At 53.0% G+C, this 16,809-nt stretch overlaps 2 protein-coding genes across 3 annotated transcripts; one reads left to right on the top strand and one right to left on the bottom strand.

Annotated features, from left to right (window-relative positions):
• Positions 1–2,075: 2,075 nt before the first annotated feature.
• PGAP3 (post-GPI attachment to proteins phospholipase 3) lies at positions 2,076–13,251 on the top strand. 2 transcript variants are annotated; one of them, XM_080924630.1, is made up of 8 exons: positions 2,076–2,264; positions 3,392–3,489; positions 4,384–4,536; positions 10,353–10,415; positions 10,968–11,029; positions 11,281–11,417; positions 11,592–11,796; positions 11,955–13,251. In XM_080924630.1, the coding sequence occupies exons 1-8, from the start codon at positions 2,084–2,086 to the stop codon at positions 12,016–12,018; spliced, it is 963 nt and encodes a 320-aa protein (XP_080780756.1). In that variant the 5' UTR covers positions 2,076–2,083; the 3' UTR covers positions 12,019–13,251. The 2 variants fall into 2 exon arrangements, with proteins under 2 accessions (XP_080780756.1, XP_080780757.1); XM_080924631.1 differs by lacking the exon at positions 4,384–4,536.
• Positions 13,252–14,010: 759 nt separating this feature from the next.
• On the bottom strand, positions 14,011–15,488 carry PNMT (phenylethanolamine N-methyltransferase; the record flags this gene model as incomplete). Its single annotated transcript, XM_080924522.1, has 3 exons — positions 15,251–15,488; positions 14,571–14,778; positions 14,011–14,455 (listed from the first exon to the last, which is right to left on the bottom strand). Exons 1-3 carry the CDS (start codon positions 15,453–15,455, stop codon positions 14,011–14,013), a joined length of 858 nt encoding a protein of 285 aa, XP_080780648.1. The 5' UTR covers positions 15,456–15,488.
• Positions 15,489–16,809: the final 1,321 nt, after the last annotated feature.

Genomic DNA, 16,809 nt, shown 5'->3' with positions numbered 1-16,809 from the left:
GGGATTAGAGGTGTGTGCGACCCCTCCTGGCTTGCTTTCTCATTTCAGTTTTCCAGAGTGAAGTGCCTATATCCTCAGCATTTAGGAGGCAGAGGCAGGAAGATTCCAATTTGAAGACTGCCCTGGACTATACATCTACACACACACACACACACACACACACACACACACACACACACACAAATTCTTCATCCCTATCAACTGGAAGGTCAACTTCAAGGACAGTATTTCTGTCCTATTTAACTGGAAGAAGTGTCACTCATGGAAAACCCAGGGTGAATGATATACCCTTATGATATACACTTGAGCCTTCACTGGGTGAATGAAGGTATCCCATGGTACTTCTTGCTCATCCGCACCTCACCCTCACAATCCTTAAATCCTACCTCACAGCCCCAATCCCCCTTCCAGGAAATAAAGGGAGAATGACCACGAAGTGGGGGGCAGGATTTAGTTACATGGCATCAAAGCTACAGAAAGATGGCTGGACAGAGATTGGGGGGGGGGTCACTAAAGCAAGGGCCTGTATCAAGTTATGCATATATACATGCAATGCCTGAAAAAGGCCAGAAAAGGTTCTCATATCACCTGAAGTTGGATATACAAGTGATCAGGAGCTGCCACTTGTGGATGCTGGGAACCAGGTTCCTGTCCTCTGCAAGAACAGTGTTCATTCTTAACTGCTGAGCCATCTCGCAGCCTCGAGAACATATTCCTTATGTATTATTATTGTACGTGTGTTTATGTGCATGCACACGTGCACGCATACTACAACACACTTGATGTCAGAGGACAACTTTGTGATTTTGTGGGGTTGGTTCTCTCCTCCCACCTTTATGTGAGTTCTTAGGATCCAATTCAGTGAAAAGCCTTCACTCACAAGTGGCTGGCCCACCCAGACAGCTTTAAGTTGTTCATTCACTAAAAAAGGGGGGGTCTCAAAGTGTCTTACATGAAAATCAAAGTTCTGCTTTAGTGCCAAAGGTGAAGAGGACAGAAAAGGATTCCATCCCATATGGGGGGGGGGGGGACCAATGCATATTATTCTGCCAATCACCCTTAAAAGGAGGCCTTTAATTGGTAACAGAAAAACAAGCAACAGCAGAAATCAAAGCAGACAAGGACAGGAGACTCTGGAGACACAGGCCTTTAAAGTGTATCTGGAGCAAACAAGTGGAGACCAGCAGGTCAGAGCACGCTGAGTTGAAGAGTTAGGAAAGAATTTTAAGAAAGTGATTGGTCAAACTTGAAAACGAAGCCATGTTTAGTTTTGGGTTTTGATGTTGTTCGTTTTTTGTGATTGTGTCAGCTTAACAGAAGCTACGGTCATCTGGGAAAAGGGGACTTCAGTTAAGAAAATAAATGCTTCCTTCAGATCGGCCTGATTAATAATTGATACGGGAGGGTCCATACCATTGTGGGCGGTACCAACCCTGGGCAAGTGGTCCTGAGTGCTGTAAGAGACTAAGTAAGCCAGTAGGCAGCATTCCTTCGGGGCCTCTGTTTCCTTCTTACCTCCAGGTTCTTGGCCTGGTTTCCCTCAATGATGGGCTGTGATCGGGTAACATCAAACAAACTCCAAGTTGCTTTAGGTCAGTCTTCATCACAGTAATAATAGCTAAATAGGAGAGAAATGCCTACTGGAGGAGACCAAAGAAGAGACAAAGACACTTGTTAAGAAGTTCTGCAGCTCTTTTAACAGTTGTGTCTTTAATCAAGATGATGACATAAGAAATGGGGAGAAGTGGGGTACCCAGAAACTGGAATCTTAGAGAACGGATGACAGGGATAACAGAAAGGCGTCCGCTTGAAGCAGGGAGACCATGGAAAACAGAAGAAAGAAAATGCACTTAATTTGCTCCTGGACGCAAACCTCCCCTTCTCCTAGAATGTTGTATATTAAAAGAGGAGATATCAGATTAGAGGTGGAGGTACCCGCCCACTGAAATCCGGGAACTTTTATTTAAAGTGGGCGGGCGTCAGCGGAGGTTACAACGATGAACACAGGTACTTCCGGTTGTTACGGAAGTGGGACTTCGTACTCTCCCAAGCTCCTCCCTCAGCGGCCAGGCACACTGACAGGATGGCCGAACGGACGGCGCCGCTGCTGCTGTTAACTTTGGCAGTGGGACTCGCGGGGGGTTCCCAGGGCGACCGCGAGCCGGTGTACCGCGACTGCGTGCTACGATGCGAGGAACGGAACTGTTCGGGGGAAGCACTGAAGCACTTCCGCTCCCGTCAGCCAATCTACATGAGCCTAGCTGGTAAGCCCCACCCACCGCATAAGCTCCGCCCGTTGGTCTAGCCCCGCCCATTATGCCCTGCTGTTCTGCAAAGCAGAACCTCAGTTTCCCTCTGCATTCTCTTATGAGTGCAAATGTCTGGAGCCTCCTCAGTGTCTGTGGCGGGGAGTGGGGGGGCGTGTATTGCATTAGACTGCCCCACCTTTCTACAAGCTTCATTTTATTTATTCAAACCATTACTTGTTAAATACAAAGTAGAAGACCTGAAATGACCCAAAAAGCAGGCCAAGATCCTGCCCTTCTGGGTTTATAATCCCCAAGCAGGTGAATATTAGCCTTCTCCAGGACAGAATGGTTTGAGACCTAATGGACCCATAGATTAAGCACTGTATGCATTTGGAAAAGAAAGGAATGGAGTCTGTTTCAGTGGGTGGAGGCAGGGGTCAACCACGGAACAATTTAAACAGGGTGGAATTGATCTCAGCCAACATATTGAGCACCCACGTTCGACAGGTGTCACAGCAGGTTGGCTTTCATCATAACCCCATGAGATACTTTCCCTAATCCATTTTAAGGATGGGAACACTCAGAGAGATTAAGTACCTTGCCCAAGGTCACACGGTCTGTAAGTGGTAAGGGAGAGTTCCCAGTTCTGGCCTGTTTGACCAACAGCCCATCCTCCTTACTACACCCTTTCCATTCCAGACAGAGGCAACAGGGAGCTTGGAGTTCCTAGGAGGATTCGGGGTACACGCAGCATCTTGGTTTACCCAGAGAGCAGGGAGCAGGAAGATTAGTGGCAATAAAGGAACAAAGGCAAACGGGAACATGAGGAGTTAGGTAAAAGGTCTGAGCTTGATTTTTTACAGCCAGTAGGAAGGCACCAAGCACCAAGGACTTCTCCCTGGGTTCAGAATGGAGACGTATGAATTCGAGTCTCCAAGAGGGGCCTGTCAAATGCCAAGAGCTCGGGTAAAGAGAGAAGAAACTGTTCACTTTGCACCCACTGCTACAGTAAGATCTGGAGATTTCCTCCGGTTCTGTCAAACCTTCGGGTCCTCTCGGCCTCCATTCATGCCTGCGCTCCTCCAGATGGCTTCTGCCTCCCTAGGCTGAGACATATCTGTAATCTTGTTTGTCTGTTTCAGGCTGGACTTGTCGGGATGACTGCAAATATGAGTGTATGTGGTTCACTGTTGGCCTCTACCTTCAGGAGGGTCACAGGGTACCTCAGTTCCATGGCAAGGTGAGTCGGAGGGCCAGGAAAGGTACATGGTGGTCCTTCAACCCCGAGTTGGGCCATGCTGTTCCAGCAGTCTGAGGTAGGGTGTCACAGGGAGGAGAGATGGACAGGTACTTGTGCTCAGAGACCTTGCTTTTCCCATAGTGACAATGTATCCGTTCTGCTTCTCGGTTTGGAGGGATAAGGTCTGTCTCAAGCCAAGTGTGATGGAGCACACCTTTAATACCAGCACTTGGGAGGCAGAGGCAGGTGGCTCTCTGAATTTGAGACCCACCTAGTCTGTTAGCCAAGGCTTCACAGTGAGACCCTCTCTCCATAAAACAAACACACAAGCAGAAATATCTGTGCCACCCCCCCTCCAACCCCCGCGCCACTACAGTAGTACCGAGCTTCTCAGGGCTTATGGAAATGCCCACTGACCTTGACTAAGGTGTTTCTCTCCCTGCTTCCTGCTTCTCCAATCAGAGTCTAGATCATCAGAAATACCCTTCCGACACCCAGCTTCTTTGTGCCCTTTGACCTACTGTTACCTCATTTTGGCCTGTGGGGTTGGCAGGAACTGGTCACCCTAGTTTACTGCAAAGCAATCAGGCATACTGAGGATGATGGCAATCAGTTGAGGAGAGATGGGACCTAGATCTAGATAGCAGGTCTCTATGGCTTCGCCTTGTGTGCCTGCTGTCCCCAGATCCAGGCTCCCACGGTGGTGCCTGCCAGCCACAGAAAGACTCCTATCTTAACCAGGGACTTCTGGAGAGATACTTATTGACTTGAGAGAACTTATAATTCTGAGCCGAGGAAGCAGCTGGAGTGCTGTTAATGCAGCCGTCATGGAAAGGTGGTCCAGGCTGGCTCGGGCTGCCTCTCCTCATCCTCCTCCCTATGCTCCTTTTTCAGTGGCCCTTCTCCCGGTTCCTGTTCATCCAAGAGCCAGCTTCTGCCGTGGCCTCGCTCCTCAATGGCCTGGCCAGCCTGGTGATGCTCTTCCGCTACCGCGCCTCTGTGCCAGCCTCTTCCCCCATGTACCACACTTGCATGGCCTTCGCTTGGGTAGGTAGCCTGACGGGATACTCTGTATCCTGCTCTGAGCAGAGGAGAGCTTCCATCCCTGGTGATGGGCTTCTAGCAACCAGCTGCTCTCTTTTCCAGGGCTAAAGTGAGTGGTCGTCAGGCACGGGAGGAATGGAAGGTGCAGCAGGCAGGTTTCTAGTAAAGAGCCAGAGCAGTGTTCTCAGGAAGGAGGGAGGACACATGTTATTCTTGTCGTAAGCGAGGAAGCTACAAAGAGACTCTGTGGGGTGGTTTACTAACAGAGATGGGAAGCAGATAGGAGAGAGCATGGCTTGGAGTGCGGCTGGCTCTTTCCAGCACCCCTCTGGAGGATTAATGTGACTTTCGTTCTGGCCCAGAGTTCTTATGAGAGCTCAGCCTAGTCCTGTGTCTGTCCCTGGAGAACCTAGGTGGGTTCATCTGAGTAGGTAAGATGGCTTAGCCTCGCCAGTATGGCTGGTGTGAGGAACGAGAATTCATGGCCGGGGAACTGTTGAAGGAATGTGGTCTTGGGTACAGAGTGGCACCTGTGACAGGAAGGGGGTGCAGTGGATGTGTCAGAGTTTCTGTGATAGGTCAAAAGGGGAAAAATTTTCACTCACCCACCTTCCTGCCATAGAGCCTCCATTTGTGTCCATCGGACACCTGCTGCGTGACAAGCACTTTCCTGGGTTCAGGAAACCCCCAAACATGTGAAAACACACCATTCCTTGCCTTCTGGTACCACAAACCCACGATTAGCTATCAAAGTACTCCCTTGAAGAAAACACAGCGGAGGGAGGAGCTGTAGGGTAGGTGATGGGGACAGGCCCACAGGGCAACAGAGGAAGGCCTCCCTGACGGGAGACAGCCGTGAGGAGCTGAAGGTGTCAGGGTAAATACAAGAAGAGCAGGGGACTCTTCTAGACAAAATCAGAAAGTGTAAAGATAGCAAAGGGTAAGGGCAGCTGTAGACCAGAAGCAAGAAGGAAGACCGCTCCTGGGTCTAGTGGTTGGAGGACTCTGACCACAGCTGATACACAGTGAACTGAGGTGCACAGGCTGGCCGGGCTGGGGGATGGACGTGGAGGAGGTGTTGGACCTAGTATCTGCCCTTCAGTGATAGTAATAACTGTTAAGGGCTATGGAATTAGAGCAAAAAGAAAAGAGAAGGAAAAAATTATGAGTTTGGAACAGTTGGGCAGAATGACCATGATGTAATCCCAGCACTCAGGAGGCTGAGGCAGGAGGACTTCAAGTTTGAGGTCACTGTAGGTTGCATAGTTAATACCTTATCTTAATTTGGGGGGGGGGGCAAAGGTTTGGTGGCACACATCTTTCATCCCAGCACTCAGGGTGCAGAGGCAGGAGGATCTCTGTGGGTTCAAGACTAGCCTACTCTACAAAGCAAGTTCCAGGAAAGCCAGGGTGGTTATACAGAGAAACTGTCTCAAAAAACAAAAACAAATTTAAGTTTAAAAACAGTAGTTATGGATGGATGTGGTGGCTCATGCCTACAAATCTCAGAACCAGAGAGGGGGAGGCAGGTACGACTCCAAAGCTATCCTGGGCTACATAGTACATTCTAGAACAGCGAGTGCTACTGAGGAAGACCACATGCATGTGGTACCAGGCTTGTCCTCTGCACTTGACCAGCATGTCCTGTGGGATCCTCATCATGTTCCTCTGTTCTCTCAGTGAGATTCAGACACACAGGGCTTTGGCCCCAGATAACAGCTAGCAAGTCAGCAGGTAGAGGAGTCAGGGTCAGCCTCTAGCATCATGCCACTGGGCTGCAGGGCCTGAGTGTTTCCTGAGATGGACACTGGCTGAGCATTTGCTAAGGGCAGAATCATATTTCGCATCTGTGTTAGCTGGGAATTTCAGTGCAAAGGCTCAGTCAGCCTGGGAAGCAGGTCATAGATACACTGGGGAAGCTCAGCAAAACCTAAGAGCTAGAAAGTAGAGCACAGGTCCTCTGGTAGGGGGCAGATGCTAAAGTTATTGGGACCTTTTCTTGTCTTTATGAGGTCTTCTAGAGACACAGGGACACAGAGACCACTGATTGGATGATTTAGTTTTAGTTTTGCTGATGGGGTCTCACTGTTTAGCCCAGGTTGGCCCTTGGTGTTCACTCTTCCTGCCTCTGGACAGCTGGGCTTTGCTGTAATAGGCAGGCACCACAACACGTATTCTAGACTGGATTTCACACTTGCCGCTGAGCCTTGTGTTTCTGCCTGGAGGGTGTGGCAGTGGACTTTATCCAGGGCCAGGTCTTCTGGCACAAGTGTGGCTCTCATTTGTGCTGGGCTGTGGATGGGAGGCCCCCTCGGCAGCTTAAGGTTCTGCAATGGGTCAGGGCTGTTTTTTCCCTGATAACTCTGCCCCATAGTGGAGCCCGTGAAACTTCAGCAGAAGAGGGTGGCTCCTGCCTTGCCATTTAGATCTAAGTTTGGCCTGAACAGGTACCAGGAAGGGCTGTGGAACCTGCCAGAGTTCTACATGCTGTGGCCCTTTGACTTCATGGAGGTGGGGTGTAGCCCTCTGCCAAAGCTAGGAGGCCAAAGCAATTAATTCCCCACCTTTATCTAGCAGGGAAAGGTCCTCAGATGTACATGTAAGATAAAGTGCCAGGCACTGATAGTACCTCCTCTCTTGAGGGAAGGATAAGAGAAGAGATAGGCTGGAACTCTAGCAGAATAGTAGCTAGCCTTCAGGAAGGACTTCCCAACTGTCAGACAAAAATCTGGTGAAACAAGCAATGTTAGGAAATAAGAAACCCTTTAAAAATGTTGGATCGATTGGTTTGTGCATATGAATGCTCGTGCCATGGCTTGTTAATGGTTAGGCTGTAAAATTATTATTATGTTATTGACTCTCTCCTATCATGTAGGTCCTGGGGTTTAAGCTCAGGCCATCAGGGTTGGCACAGGTACCTTCACCCAAAACAAAAACAAAAACACAAAAACAGCCCAGGAATCTTCTTTGATGATGGGAAAAAGGCCTGCCTACCTTGGAGGGAACCCAAGGCAGTCTTGCTCTGCTCGACTGTGGTCCCTGTGGCCCCCAGGAGGGGACAGGATGGCAACAGACATCATGTTTAACATTCTGCCTCCCCCACTTCTGAGACAGCAAGCTATTTAAAGATCCACTTGTCCCCACCGTGATGGTGTCAATGACAGCCCCGAGCACTGGGGCTTAACACTGGGGTCAAATTCCTGACAGATCTGGCTCACTTGGCATCCACCCAGTTTCACGGCTGTGATATTTTTGTCTGTTTTTGAATTTGCCAGCAAACTAAAACAAGCCCCTCTGCGTCCCTCTACCCACCTCCTGTCCCCTCACCCTGATACCGCTACCATCCTGGCCCCACATCCCCCATTCTTATTGTTTACAGTTCTCACCTCCCCTGTTGGTCCCTCCAACCACACTGGGCACAACCGAGGAGTGTAGAACAGTTGTGTATGTGTGGGGGTTTCCCCTCCCTTCCCTGTCCATCTGTCCTCTGTTTGTGTCTGACTATAAGTTCTGAGGAGAAACAGCACCTGCTGGGACCATACTAATGGGACAGCAGAACCATACTCGTGGGACAGTGGTTGGAAGAACAAAGATGGGCTCTTCCCATAGTCTGCACCATGGTACCTGAGGCCCCTAGAGCCCCATGATTTAATCTGGAATTTAGTGGCCTTTGAGGAAAAAGAAATGAAGGGACATGGTGTGTCAGCCTGGTGGGTGTGATGAAGAAAACCTAGGTTCATGGGTCACCTGTGTACTAGACAGCAGCAGTAAATCACCACAGGTAGTGGGAAACTGAGGCAGAACAAATAAATATGTTGCCTGAGGACACAGGAAATGCTGTGCTTAGAGTCTAAAGCCCCAGGTTTGGCTCCAAGGCCTGCTTTCTTAGCAACACTGTCTCTGAGCTTGAGGAAAGTATCAGAAAGACCCCACCATTAATCAGACACTCCTTAAGAGAGAGGGGCATCCCAGGGGTGTAGAGTATAGTATAGGCTTCAGATAGGACTCAGTAAGTAGAAGGCTCCTGAGAGACACACAGATAAGGAACTTAGCAGCCCCCACCTGTCTGTGGCTCTCAGGCCTGGCCCAACGCACCTCTGCCCTCTTCTTCCCGTGTTTCCAACTGCCACTTAGATCAGCCCTCTTGTCACCTCCCCCTTCCTGCTGTGGGTGACAAGAACTCCTGGCTGCCTGCCAGTGCTCTCTGCCTTCCTCTCCTCCCTGCCACACTGGTTCCAGGGCCACTGTCCTCCCTAAGATATCCCTGCACCTGGTCTGCCTGGTCTTTGTGATTGCTTGGGCCCTGTCTCCAGCCCAGGGTCACCCCTCTCCCCACACTGCTGGATCTCACTATAGACCTTGTGAAGGAGGAGGTGAGGGCCACTCAGGCCTACCCTAGTTGAAGAGAGAGGGCTTAGACTTGTTCTGAACTTGAGGGTTACAACCTGTGTCCCAAGCTAGGTTTGGCCACTCATCCTCAATAAACCAATTTAAAAAGCCAGACTAATAGTATATCCCGTGTGGCCACACTGGGAAGTCTGCTTATTGAGCATGAATGGCTGAGCCTGGCGGGACACAGACTGTGACCTCTCCTCTCAAATTTAGTACCAGGCTGAGAGGCACAACCAGGTACCCACGGGAAATGTGAAGCTGCCCCCTCCAAGCCTGAGGAAAGGGCCAGAAGAGACCTACCCACCATGAGATGCACCTTAGAGTCTTCTGAAGGCGTCAGAGGCTGTTCTTTAGGTGGCCTTCAGTAAGCCGAAGGCACTATGAGGGACTAGCAGTGAGAAGCCAAGCTCAGCAGTGGGTGGGGACAGAGAGCTCCTAGAGCCAGAGCCCAGCATCAGGAGTACTGCCTGGCTCCAAGCTTGCCTTGCCTCTACCCTTTGCTGTACCCTCGGCTTAAATGTCTCGTCCTCCTACCATGGGACCCTACAGACTGGCTTCCTGACCTACTCCTGTGTCCCCTGACCGGACAATTGTGGTACCTAATGTGCAGCTCCTACAGGCCTGTCCTGCAAGTGTCTGCCCACTCTCTTAGGTACGGCAGGCCGATATCCTCCTTTTGTGACTAGCTCCCACCAATTTCCCCATGTCTGGTTTGTGTCTCCACCCTAGCTCACCCTTTTCTCAGTAACTGGGGCCTTTGCTGGGGACTCATGGACCCAAACAACATGGTGCATTTGCAAGTCTTGCTCATTGCCCTGTTCTGGGAAGAGGGCCCCCAGTATTCCCCTGGGCCATTCCCCTGCTATTCTGCTCCCCTGCCCCTCCCAAAACTCTAGAGCAGCTACTGGCTCAGCGGGTTAGGCTGGCCCGGCCAGGAGGAAGCTGAGGTAGGTTGGCCACTGCCTTCCTCAGAGGCGAGACTCCAATGGGATCTCCCTCCCTGGATTACTGCTCCTCCTGACACACCCCAAGCCAGCTCAAGTCCTCCCACCCCACCCACCTCATTCCTGCCCCCAGAAGCTGAGGTCACAGGCTCCTATGGGCTGGGGTGGGGTTGTCATCACCTGGCAGTGGAGGAGGAGGCAGGGCCCTGGGGGATGTTGTCTTAGAGATTGGGTAATTTGGGAACTTGTGTCTGCCAGGACTGGTTCCTTGGCCAGGCCAGAACCTGTGGAAGCTGCAGCTCTTTTGACCTGGGATATTTGGAAGGTAGTTCACAGTGGTGGGAAATCCTCTTGAGGGGACTGGGTTAGGTTAGTCCTCTGCTCGTTCAGTGAGCTCTCAGGACATGGGAAACACTTTGTCTAACAGAGCTCCACAGGTCTCTCCACCTTGAGCAGTCTGCTGAGTGGCCTCTCCTTCCTCAGGTGTCTCTCAATGCTTGGTTCTGGTCCACAGTCTTCCATACCAGGGACACCGACCTCACAGAGGTGAGCGCCTCCCAGGCCCCTGCATGGGATAGTCCCAGAGGAGCTCACCAGGAGAGGGCAGGGCAGGCACCACAGGGCAGCTTTACCTTAGAGCTTGCATCTCTGCAGAACCTCACCTCTGCCAGGCATCCCAAACCAGGCGGTGCATGGAGCCATACCTGGGTCTTACCAGGAGAATTTTGTCATTTATCATTGGCTTTCTGACCTATAAGGCCACTGAGCTGAAGGGTGTCGGGGGATGAAGTCACTTTCCCAGGGTTACCCAGCTACTGTGATCATAATTGGGGTCCATGTCTGTCACATCCCAAATGACGTTTTGAGTTTCACGCTGTGCCCTCCTAACAAGGGCCCTCCCAAGACCACGAACGCCGAGCCGTTCTAAATGTCCTGTACCATGGACACAGTGAAACAGCCATAAGTAGAGGGGGCGAAAGGTAGGGCTCCTGGTGACTGTCCCCTCCCTGCCTCGTCCCCTTGGGCTCCTCTGTGGGCCTCAGGCGACCCTGTGCCACACTTGGCTCTAACCTGGCCCCATGGCTGTCCTGCCCTCAGAAGATGGACTACTTCTGTGCCTCCGCTGTCATCCTGCATTCTGTTTACCTGTGCTGCGTCAGGTGAGTGCCCGGGGCTCGGGCCCTTTTCACATCTCTACAGGCCTGACCTGGGTGGGGATACCCGAGGGAGCTGGACCTGGCTCCTCTGGGAGCTATGACCCTTGGTTTCTCTGAAGCAACTGGCATGGTGGGGCTAGGGAGAGGACAATGGCTTCAGAGAGCCCCCAACTCTTTGGCTGAGGAAAGAGTTGAGGGAACACAGCTCTGAGGACAGCCAGCCACTCTCTGAGTTGTTCTGGGTGGCTGGACAGGACCGTGGGACTGCAGCGCCCGACTGTGGCCAGTGCCTTTGGTGTCCTGCTGCTGCTGCTGCTGACAGGACACATCTCCTACCTGAGCCTTGTCCATTTCGACTATGGCTACAACATGATGGCCAACGTGGCTATAGGTGAGCTCCCGTGGACAGCTGTGGCTGGCCATGGGGTGGATTCTTGGCGGGGGGTGGGAGTGGGGAGGATTCTGGAGAGACTCTTGAGAGCAGGGAGAAGCTGAGGTTGGAGGCTGGGGGAGACAGCTAGAGTCCAAGGGAAGATCCAGTGAGAAAGCCTCTCCTGCCCCCTAGGCCTGGTGAACCTGACGTGGTGGCTGGTTTGGTGCCTACGGAACCACCGGCGCCTGCCTCACACCCGCAGGTGTGTGGTGGTGGTGCTGCTGCTGCAGGGGTTGTCCCTGCTGGAGCTGCTCGACTTCCCGCCCCTCTTCTGGGTCCTGGACGCCCATGCCATCTGGCACATCAGCACTATCCCCGTGCACACCCTCTTCTTCAGGTCAGTGTTCTGCCCGGCCTCAGGATCTCCTTTCTCTGCCCTTCCTTACCTGCTCCCCGTGCCCACCTGGCCCTCCTACTTGCCTGCTGTCACCCCACCGCCTGGGACATTCTCAGAACTGGGGGGCTGCCTCAGTGGGCTCATCTCTACACCCACAGATTTCTGGAAGATGACAGCTTGTACCTACTGAAGGAATCGGAAGCCATGTTCAAGCTGGACTAAAGAGGCCAGCGGATCCGCCTCACCCCTGAGGCTCTTTCCTTCTCCCCCTTGAGATGATTGGTTTTCTCTTAGCTTCTTGAGCTTGACCATGTGGGGTTTGGACCTGAAATCCTGTAGCTACCTGGCCATTGCTGGCCCTCACATGGAACCTGTCTTGGGAGTGGCCTCCTCACATCCAGGACAGAATTGGCAGCTGTCCTGTGCCTGGGGCTAAACTGAGACCAAAGTGTGAGGTCTACAGAGAGGAGGACTGCTTTTATGTCCTCCGCCCCTCCCTTTCCACATCATTCACCCCCATAGCGCCACCTCGCCTACCTCCACTTACCCCCAAAAGTACCTCCACTTGCCCCCAACACCTTGCCCACATGCCTTTGGGGTACATTGGGATCTCTTGTTGTCAAGGCACCACTAGGTGGCACTGGATGCTTGCTCATCAGCTGCCCAAGTTTCTCTCTGGGTCTGAGGAACCTGGCCACAGGGGGAGGACTAAGGAGGGGGTTCTGCCCTGCCTCCTGCAACCGGCAAGTCTTACCTTCAGGTCCAGGACCCCAGAAAGCTCAGGATTAGAACCAGTCTGCTGTTCTGGGTGGGAGTGGGCACCTTGACACATAGAGGGATATGGGCCAATCCAGAAGCAGAGATGACCAGATAGTCAGTGAGCTGGGGGATTGTGGGCCTTCACTCAGAGTGTACAGTGTGGATGTGTGTTCGCGGGGGTGGGGTGGGGATGTGTGGCTGAGGTTGGTTCGGGGAAGGTATGTGTAAGAGATGAACATGCACTGGATTCATTGGTAGGAGGCTGAAGTAGAACAGGAGAATCAAGTCATCAACAGTCACTTTGAGCTCCTAGTCTGCTCAGACCCTAGGGCCATCTTGCTGCTAGTATATGCACATGACCGGACAGACTTTGGGATGCCGGGTGTGGGTGTGGGTGCCCGCCCAGTGCCCCTCTGCACTCCACTTGAATCATACACCTCCCCCAAATGTCTTGAGAGCACTTGGTGAACTAATCCCTGGAAGGCAGAGAGAGGGAAAGTGCCCCACTCCTATCCCCTATTCCTTTATCTTGGGATGGTGGATCTCCCTCCTCAGTTCCCTGCTATAGACCTTTGTCAGAACTGGACTGTCCTGGGGCAATCCCAGAGCATCAGGAAGGCAGTCTGCCCCTCTGCCCCCTCATTGTGCGGGAGGATAGCTATACCAGGGCTCTGGCTCAGGTACTTGGCCAGCCTATTCGGATTTTGGTTTTGTTTTTTGTTTTTTTTTTGTTTTTTTTTTTTTTTTTTTTTTTTTTATACTAAGAACAATTTTAAGGCTGGAGGCAGGAAAGGACATGCTTAATAAAGCAATTCCTGGCCTCACTCACCTTGACTCTGCCCCTCTATGTGTTTAAGGTGGGCTGGAGGGAAGAAGGCATCACTGGCCAGTGGGAGATCTCTAACTGGGCACATGCGGGTGAGGGTGGTAGGGAACAGGCATGGAGTCAAGCAGAGCCCCAGGCCAGTGGAGGGCAGGGGCTGGGTGTCAGGGCTGGCCCTGGCTCTTGCCTTCTTGGGTCCCGGCCTGTATTTGCATCTGGACCTGAACACCTTCCACCTCTTCACTTCAGCCTTCGGCTCTCCAGCCTTGGCTCTTCTTACTTAGGCTCCCTGAGCTACATCTTCGGACAAGCTGGTGGGACCTGCTACCCAGCTGAGGCTGGGTCCACACAAGCGCCCAGCATGCAGCGGGCGCCCTGTGTGCTCCTGAACTAGGCCTGCCTGGGCCGAGGAGAATGGGTGGTGCAGAAAGCAGCCTTCATGGAAGCTTCTTGGGGAGGGGGAGAAAAGTTAGGATTGGTTCCTCCTAAACCTTGGAGGCCTTCGCCCGTTCCTTGCTTCTAGGGAAGTCACAAACAGCACAGACACAGCAGGGAACTGTTGCTTTATTAGGTGCCACTTCAGGTGATATATAAGGAGTTCAGGAGCCACAGGACACCTGGTATATGAAGCCTCACACCTGCACCTCCATCTTCTGGGCCCAGGCGAAGAAGATGCCCCTGACATCATCTACACCCGTGCGGAGGTGGGCAGGCATGACATAGGTGCGAAGGTCTCGGACCTCGTAACCACTAAGGACCAGGGCCTCCCTCACCTCCTGCTCCGAGACTGGTACCACAGATAGCCTGGCCTCCCCAGCGAGGTACCAGGACTCTTCCAGGGCCCCGATGAGGAGGAGATGACCCCCAGGCTTCAGCAGTGTTGTGATGTGATGCAAAGCTTGCTGGAAGCTAGCAAGGTCTGGGCTCACAGCCTCCAGGCAGAAGGCAGAGACCAACGCATCAGCAGGCAGGGGTACCAGGCTCGAAGTTCCCAGGGGCTGGGGCTTGTGCACATCAATGGGCAAGACTCGCTTCACCCTGGCTCGAAGCTGGCGTTCTTTCTCCTGCCAGGACTCACTGTACGGGGGGGGGGGGGGGCACAAGGCGGGGCTCAGGATACCCCAGAGGCTCAGTTCTCTGCTGCCCTCTACCACCCACCACCTCCACCTGAAGCTCCCAGCCCGGCTCTCACCCCTTGTCCTCGATGAGGCAGGCATGCCGGCTATAGGCACTCCAGTCAAAGGCTCCTGGTTCCTCTCGCAGCCAGAGTCCCAGCTCCTGCCGGTTGACCTCCAAGAAGTCTGTCATGGTGATGTCCTCAAAGTGGGCACAGGCGCTGAGCAGCTGATATATGGTGGGGCCTGTGCCAATGTCTATAAGGACCTGTCCAGACACCTCACCTGGTGGGGCAGAGGAGGGGCTATCAGGGGGTTCCTGCCTCAGCCGCCCCTCCCCATCATGTTCTCCCTAGCACTTGGGGTGACGGAGCTCTTCAGACAGAAGCTAGCTCTAGTGACAATTTAGTGGGGGAGATTCCCAGGCATCAAAGCATGGAGCCTCTCTGCGGTCTCCAACCTCTCCATCAACCATGTCTCTTCTCTCTCTCCCACCCCCCTCCCATCTGTCTCTTAGTCTTAAGCATCCTTCCCTTGAAAGAGAATTGTCTGGTCAGTCTTCCAATTCCGGGCCTCAAGTGGTCCTCCAATCCTCAGCATCCCTAGTGGCTAGGACTACAGACATGCTCCTGTTGGTGCCTGCTAGACACCTATTGTTCTGCTTCTTGGATCTCCATTTAGTGCACACGCTTGTTTCTCTCTCTCCCTTTCATTTCCCTATGACTCCTGCTCTCTCGTGCCTCAGTTCAGTGCTCACCGGTAGCAAAGACTTGTGCCATGCAGCGCAGCTTCCAAGGCCCGACACCATCTGGGTTGCTCAGGTCCCCACGTGGAGGCGCATAGTTGTTGCGGAGGTAGGCTCGGGGCTCAAAGCGCTGGTAAGCCAAGGCGACAGCTGCCTGGCCAGGGTCCGAGTCAGGGTTCATCCCTGCAGCGTGCTGCGGGTCTGAGCCACCGTTCATGCTTCTGTTGGGGCCTCCTGTCCCCCGATAACCTCCCCATCCCTTTATCTACCACTGGGTCCCCCGCCCAGACCCCTCCATCACAGGGCGGGTGGCTGCTGAGGGATGAGGCGCCTGAGGCCACCACATCTCTGTCACCCCATCCATCTCAGTTAGTGTCTGAGCGCGGGGGATGTGGGGGGATGCCCTTTAGAACATCGCTCCTGCCCCACCCTTGCTTTACACTTGCTTGACAACCCTCCTCCACCCTTACTGGCCCTTGATCGCTGCTGTGCTGCCCTGCACCCCCAGCCTCAGTTCCAGGGCACTCCAGCCTCCCACAGACACTTTGTCCAGCATCCCATCCCTTCTCTTTCCCAAGGTCTGAATTAACCCGTGTTCCCAGCCCCAGCACCCTTACCCAAGCCTCCTCCCCTCTCTCGGGGTATCCCTTACAAACTCCCCTTTCTTTATAATGCCATCTCTACCTCCAGACCTCTATCCCATCTCTATCCTGCGGTGCCCCTCCCCTCCTCCAGAAAGGACACTCTGTTCTGGCCTCTGTCTTGGTGGCCCTGGGTCCTGAGCAGGTCTCTCTACCCTGAGCAGATCTGATGGCGGCAGAGATAAGGGAAGTGAGAGGGGGTTAATGCTTTTAGCAAGCAGAACATCCGGGCATCCCCTGCGGGGCCCTGGGGCTATGTACGGCTTATCTGGGGTCCGGCAAGCAAGGTTGGTTCAGGATGTTCCTTCCAGGTCTGGGACACCGGACTCATGTAAGAACAAAGAGTGCTGAGCACATTCTTGGTACGGCTTCAGCCGCTAGAGGGGCAGCGCATGCGCACTTTTTGCTGTTTCTGTAGGTAGTTTCACAGGTACGGGACCCTGGCTCTCCCCAACTCTCAACCCCTCAGTCAACAATCCTGAACCCACTGGGGAGTTGGCAGGGCCTGGCCTTCAGGTCTTGCTTGGTGCTACAGGTACCTGGCACATAATCTGCTTGTCTTCCGTCCCATGGACTCAAAATGGCAAACTACCCTGGCAAATCCTATGGCTTTCTGCAGTGGCTACTAGCCTCTGCTAAGATAGTCCGGTTCTTTGTTTGTTTGTTTGTTTTGTTTTGTTTTTTGTCCTTCCAAAGGCCAGACAACCAGGCAGAGTTCACAGATAGGAACTGAAACCCAGTCTTCCCACCCAGGCCAGGGACGGTGGAACACCTGATGCCAGCCAAGGATTGATTCTGTCTGGACAACAGACAGGCCTTAGGGTCACTGACCCCGTCTACACCCCAAGGCACAGCCAAGGACAGCCCTGGTGCCAGCTCCTTCCATATCCTCCACAGATAACATTTAAACAAATCCTGATGCCAACTGGC

Source organism: Micromys minutus (assembly GCF_963924665.1).
Source record: "Micromys minutus genome assembly, chromosome: 10".
Lineage (NCBI taxonomy): Eukaryota > Metazoa > Chordata > Mammalia > Rodentia > Muridae > Micromys > Micromys minutus.
This window is presented reverse-complemented; position numbering and strand designations above follow the sequence as displayed.

What these genes read in the sequence shown, in the direction of transcription:
- PGAP3 (XM_080924630.1), top strand. Translation starts at nt 2,084, where the DNA reads ATGGCCGAACGGACGGCGCCGCTGCTGCTGTTAACTTTGGCAGTGGGA. An exon ending in TACCTCAGTTCCATGGCAAG is followed by an intron (nt 3,490 to 4,383) that starts GTGAGTCGGAGG and finishes CTCCTTTTTCAG; the next exon opens with TGGCCCTTCTCCCGGTTCCT. An exon ending in GTGCACACCCTCTTCTTCAG is followed by an intron (nt 11,797 to 11,954) that starts GTCAGTGTTCTG and finishes CTACACCCACAG; the next exon opens with ATTTCTGGAAGATGACAGCT.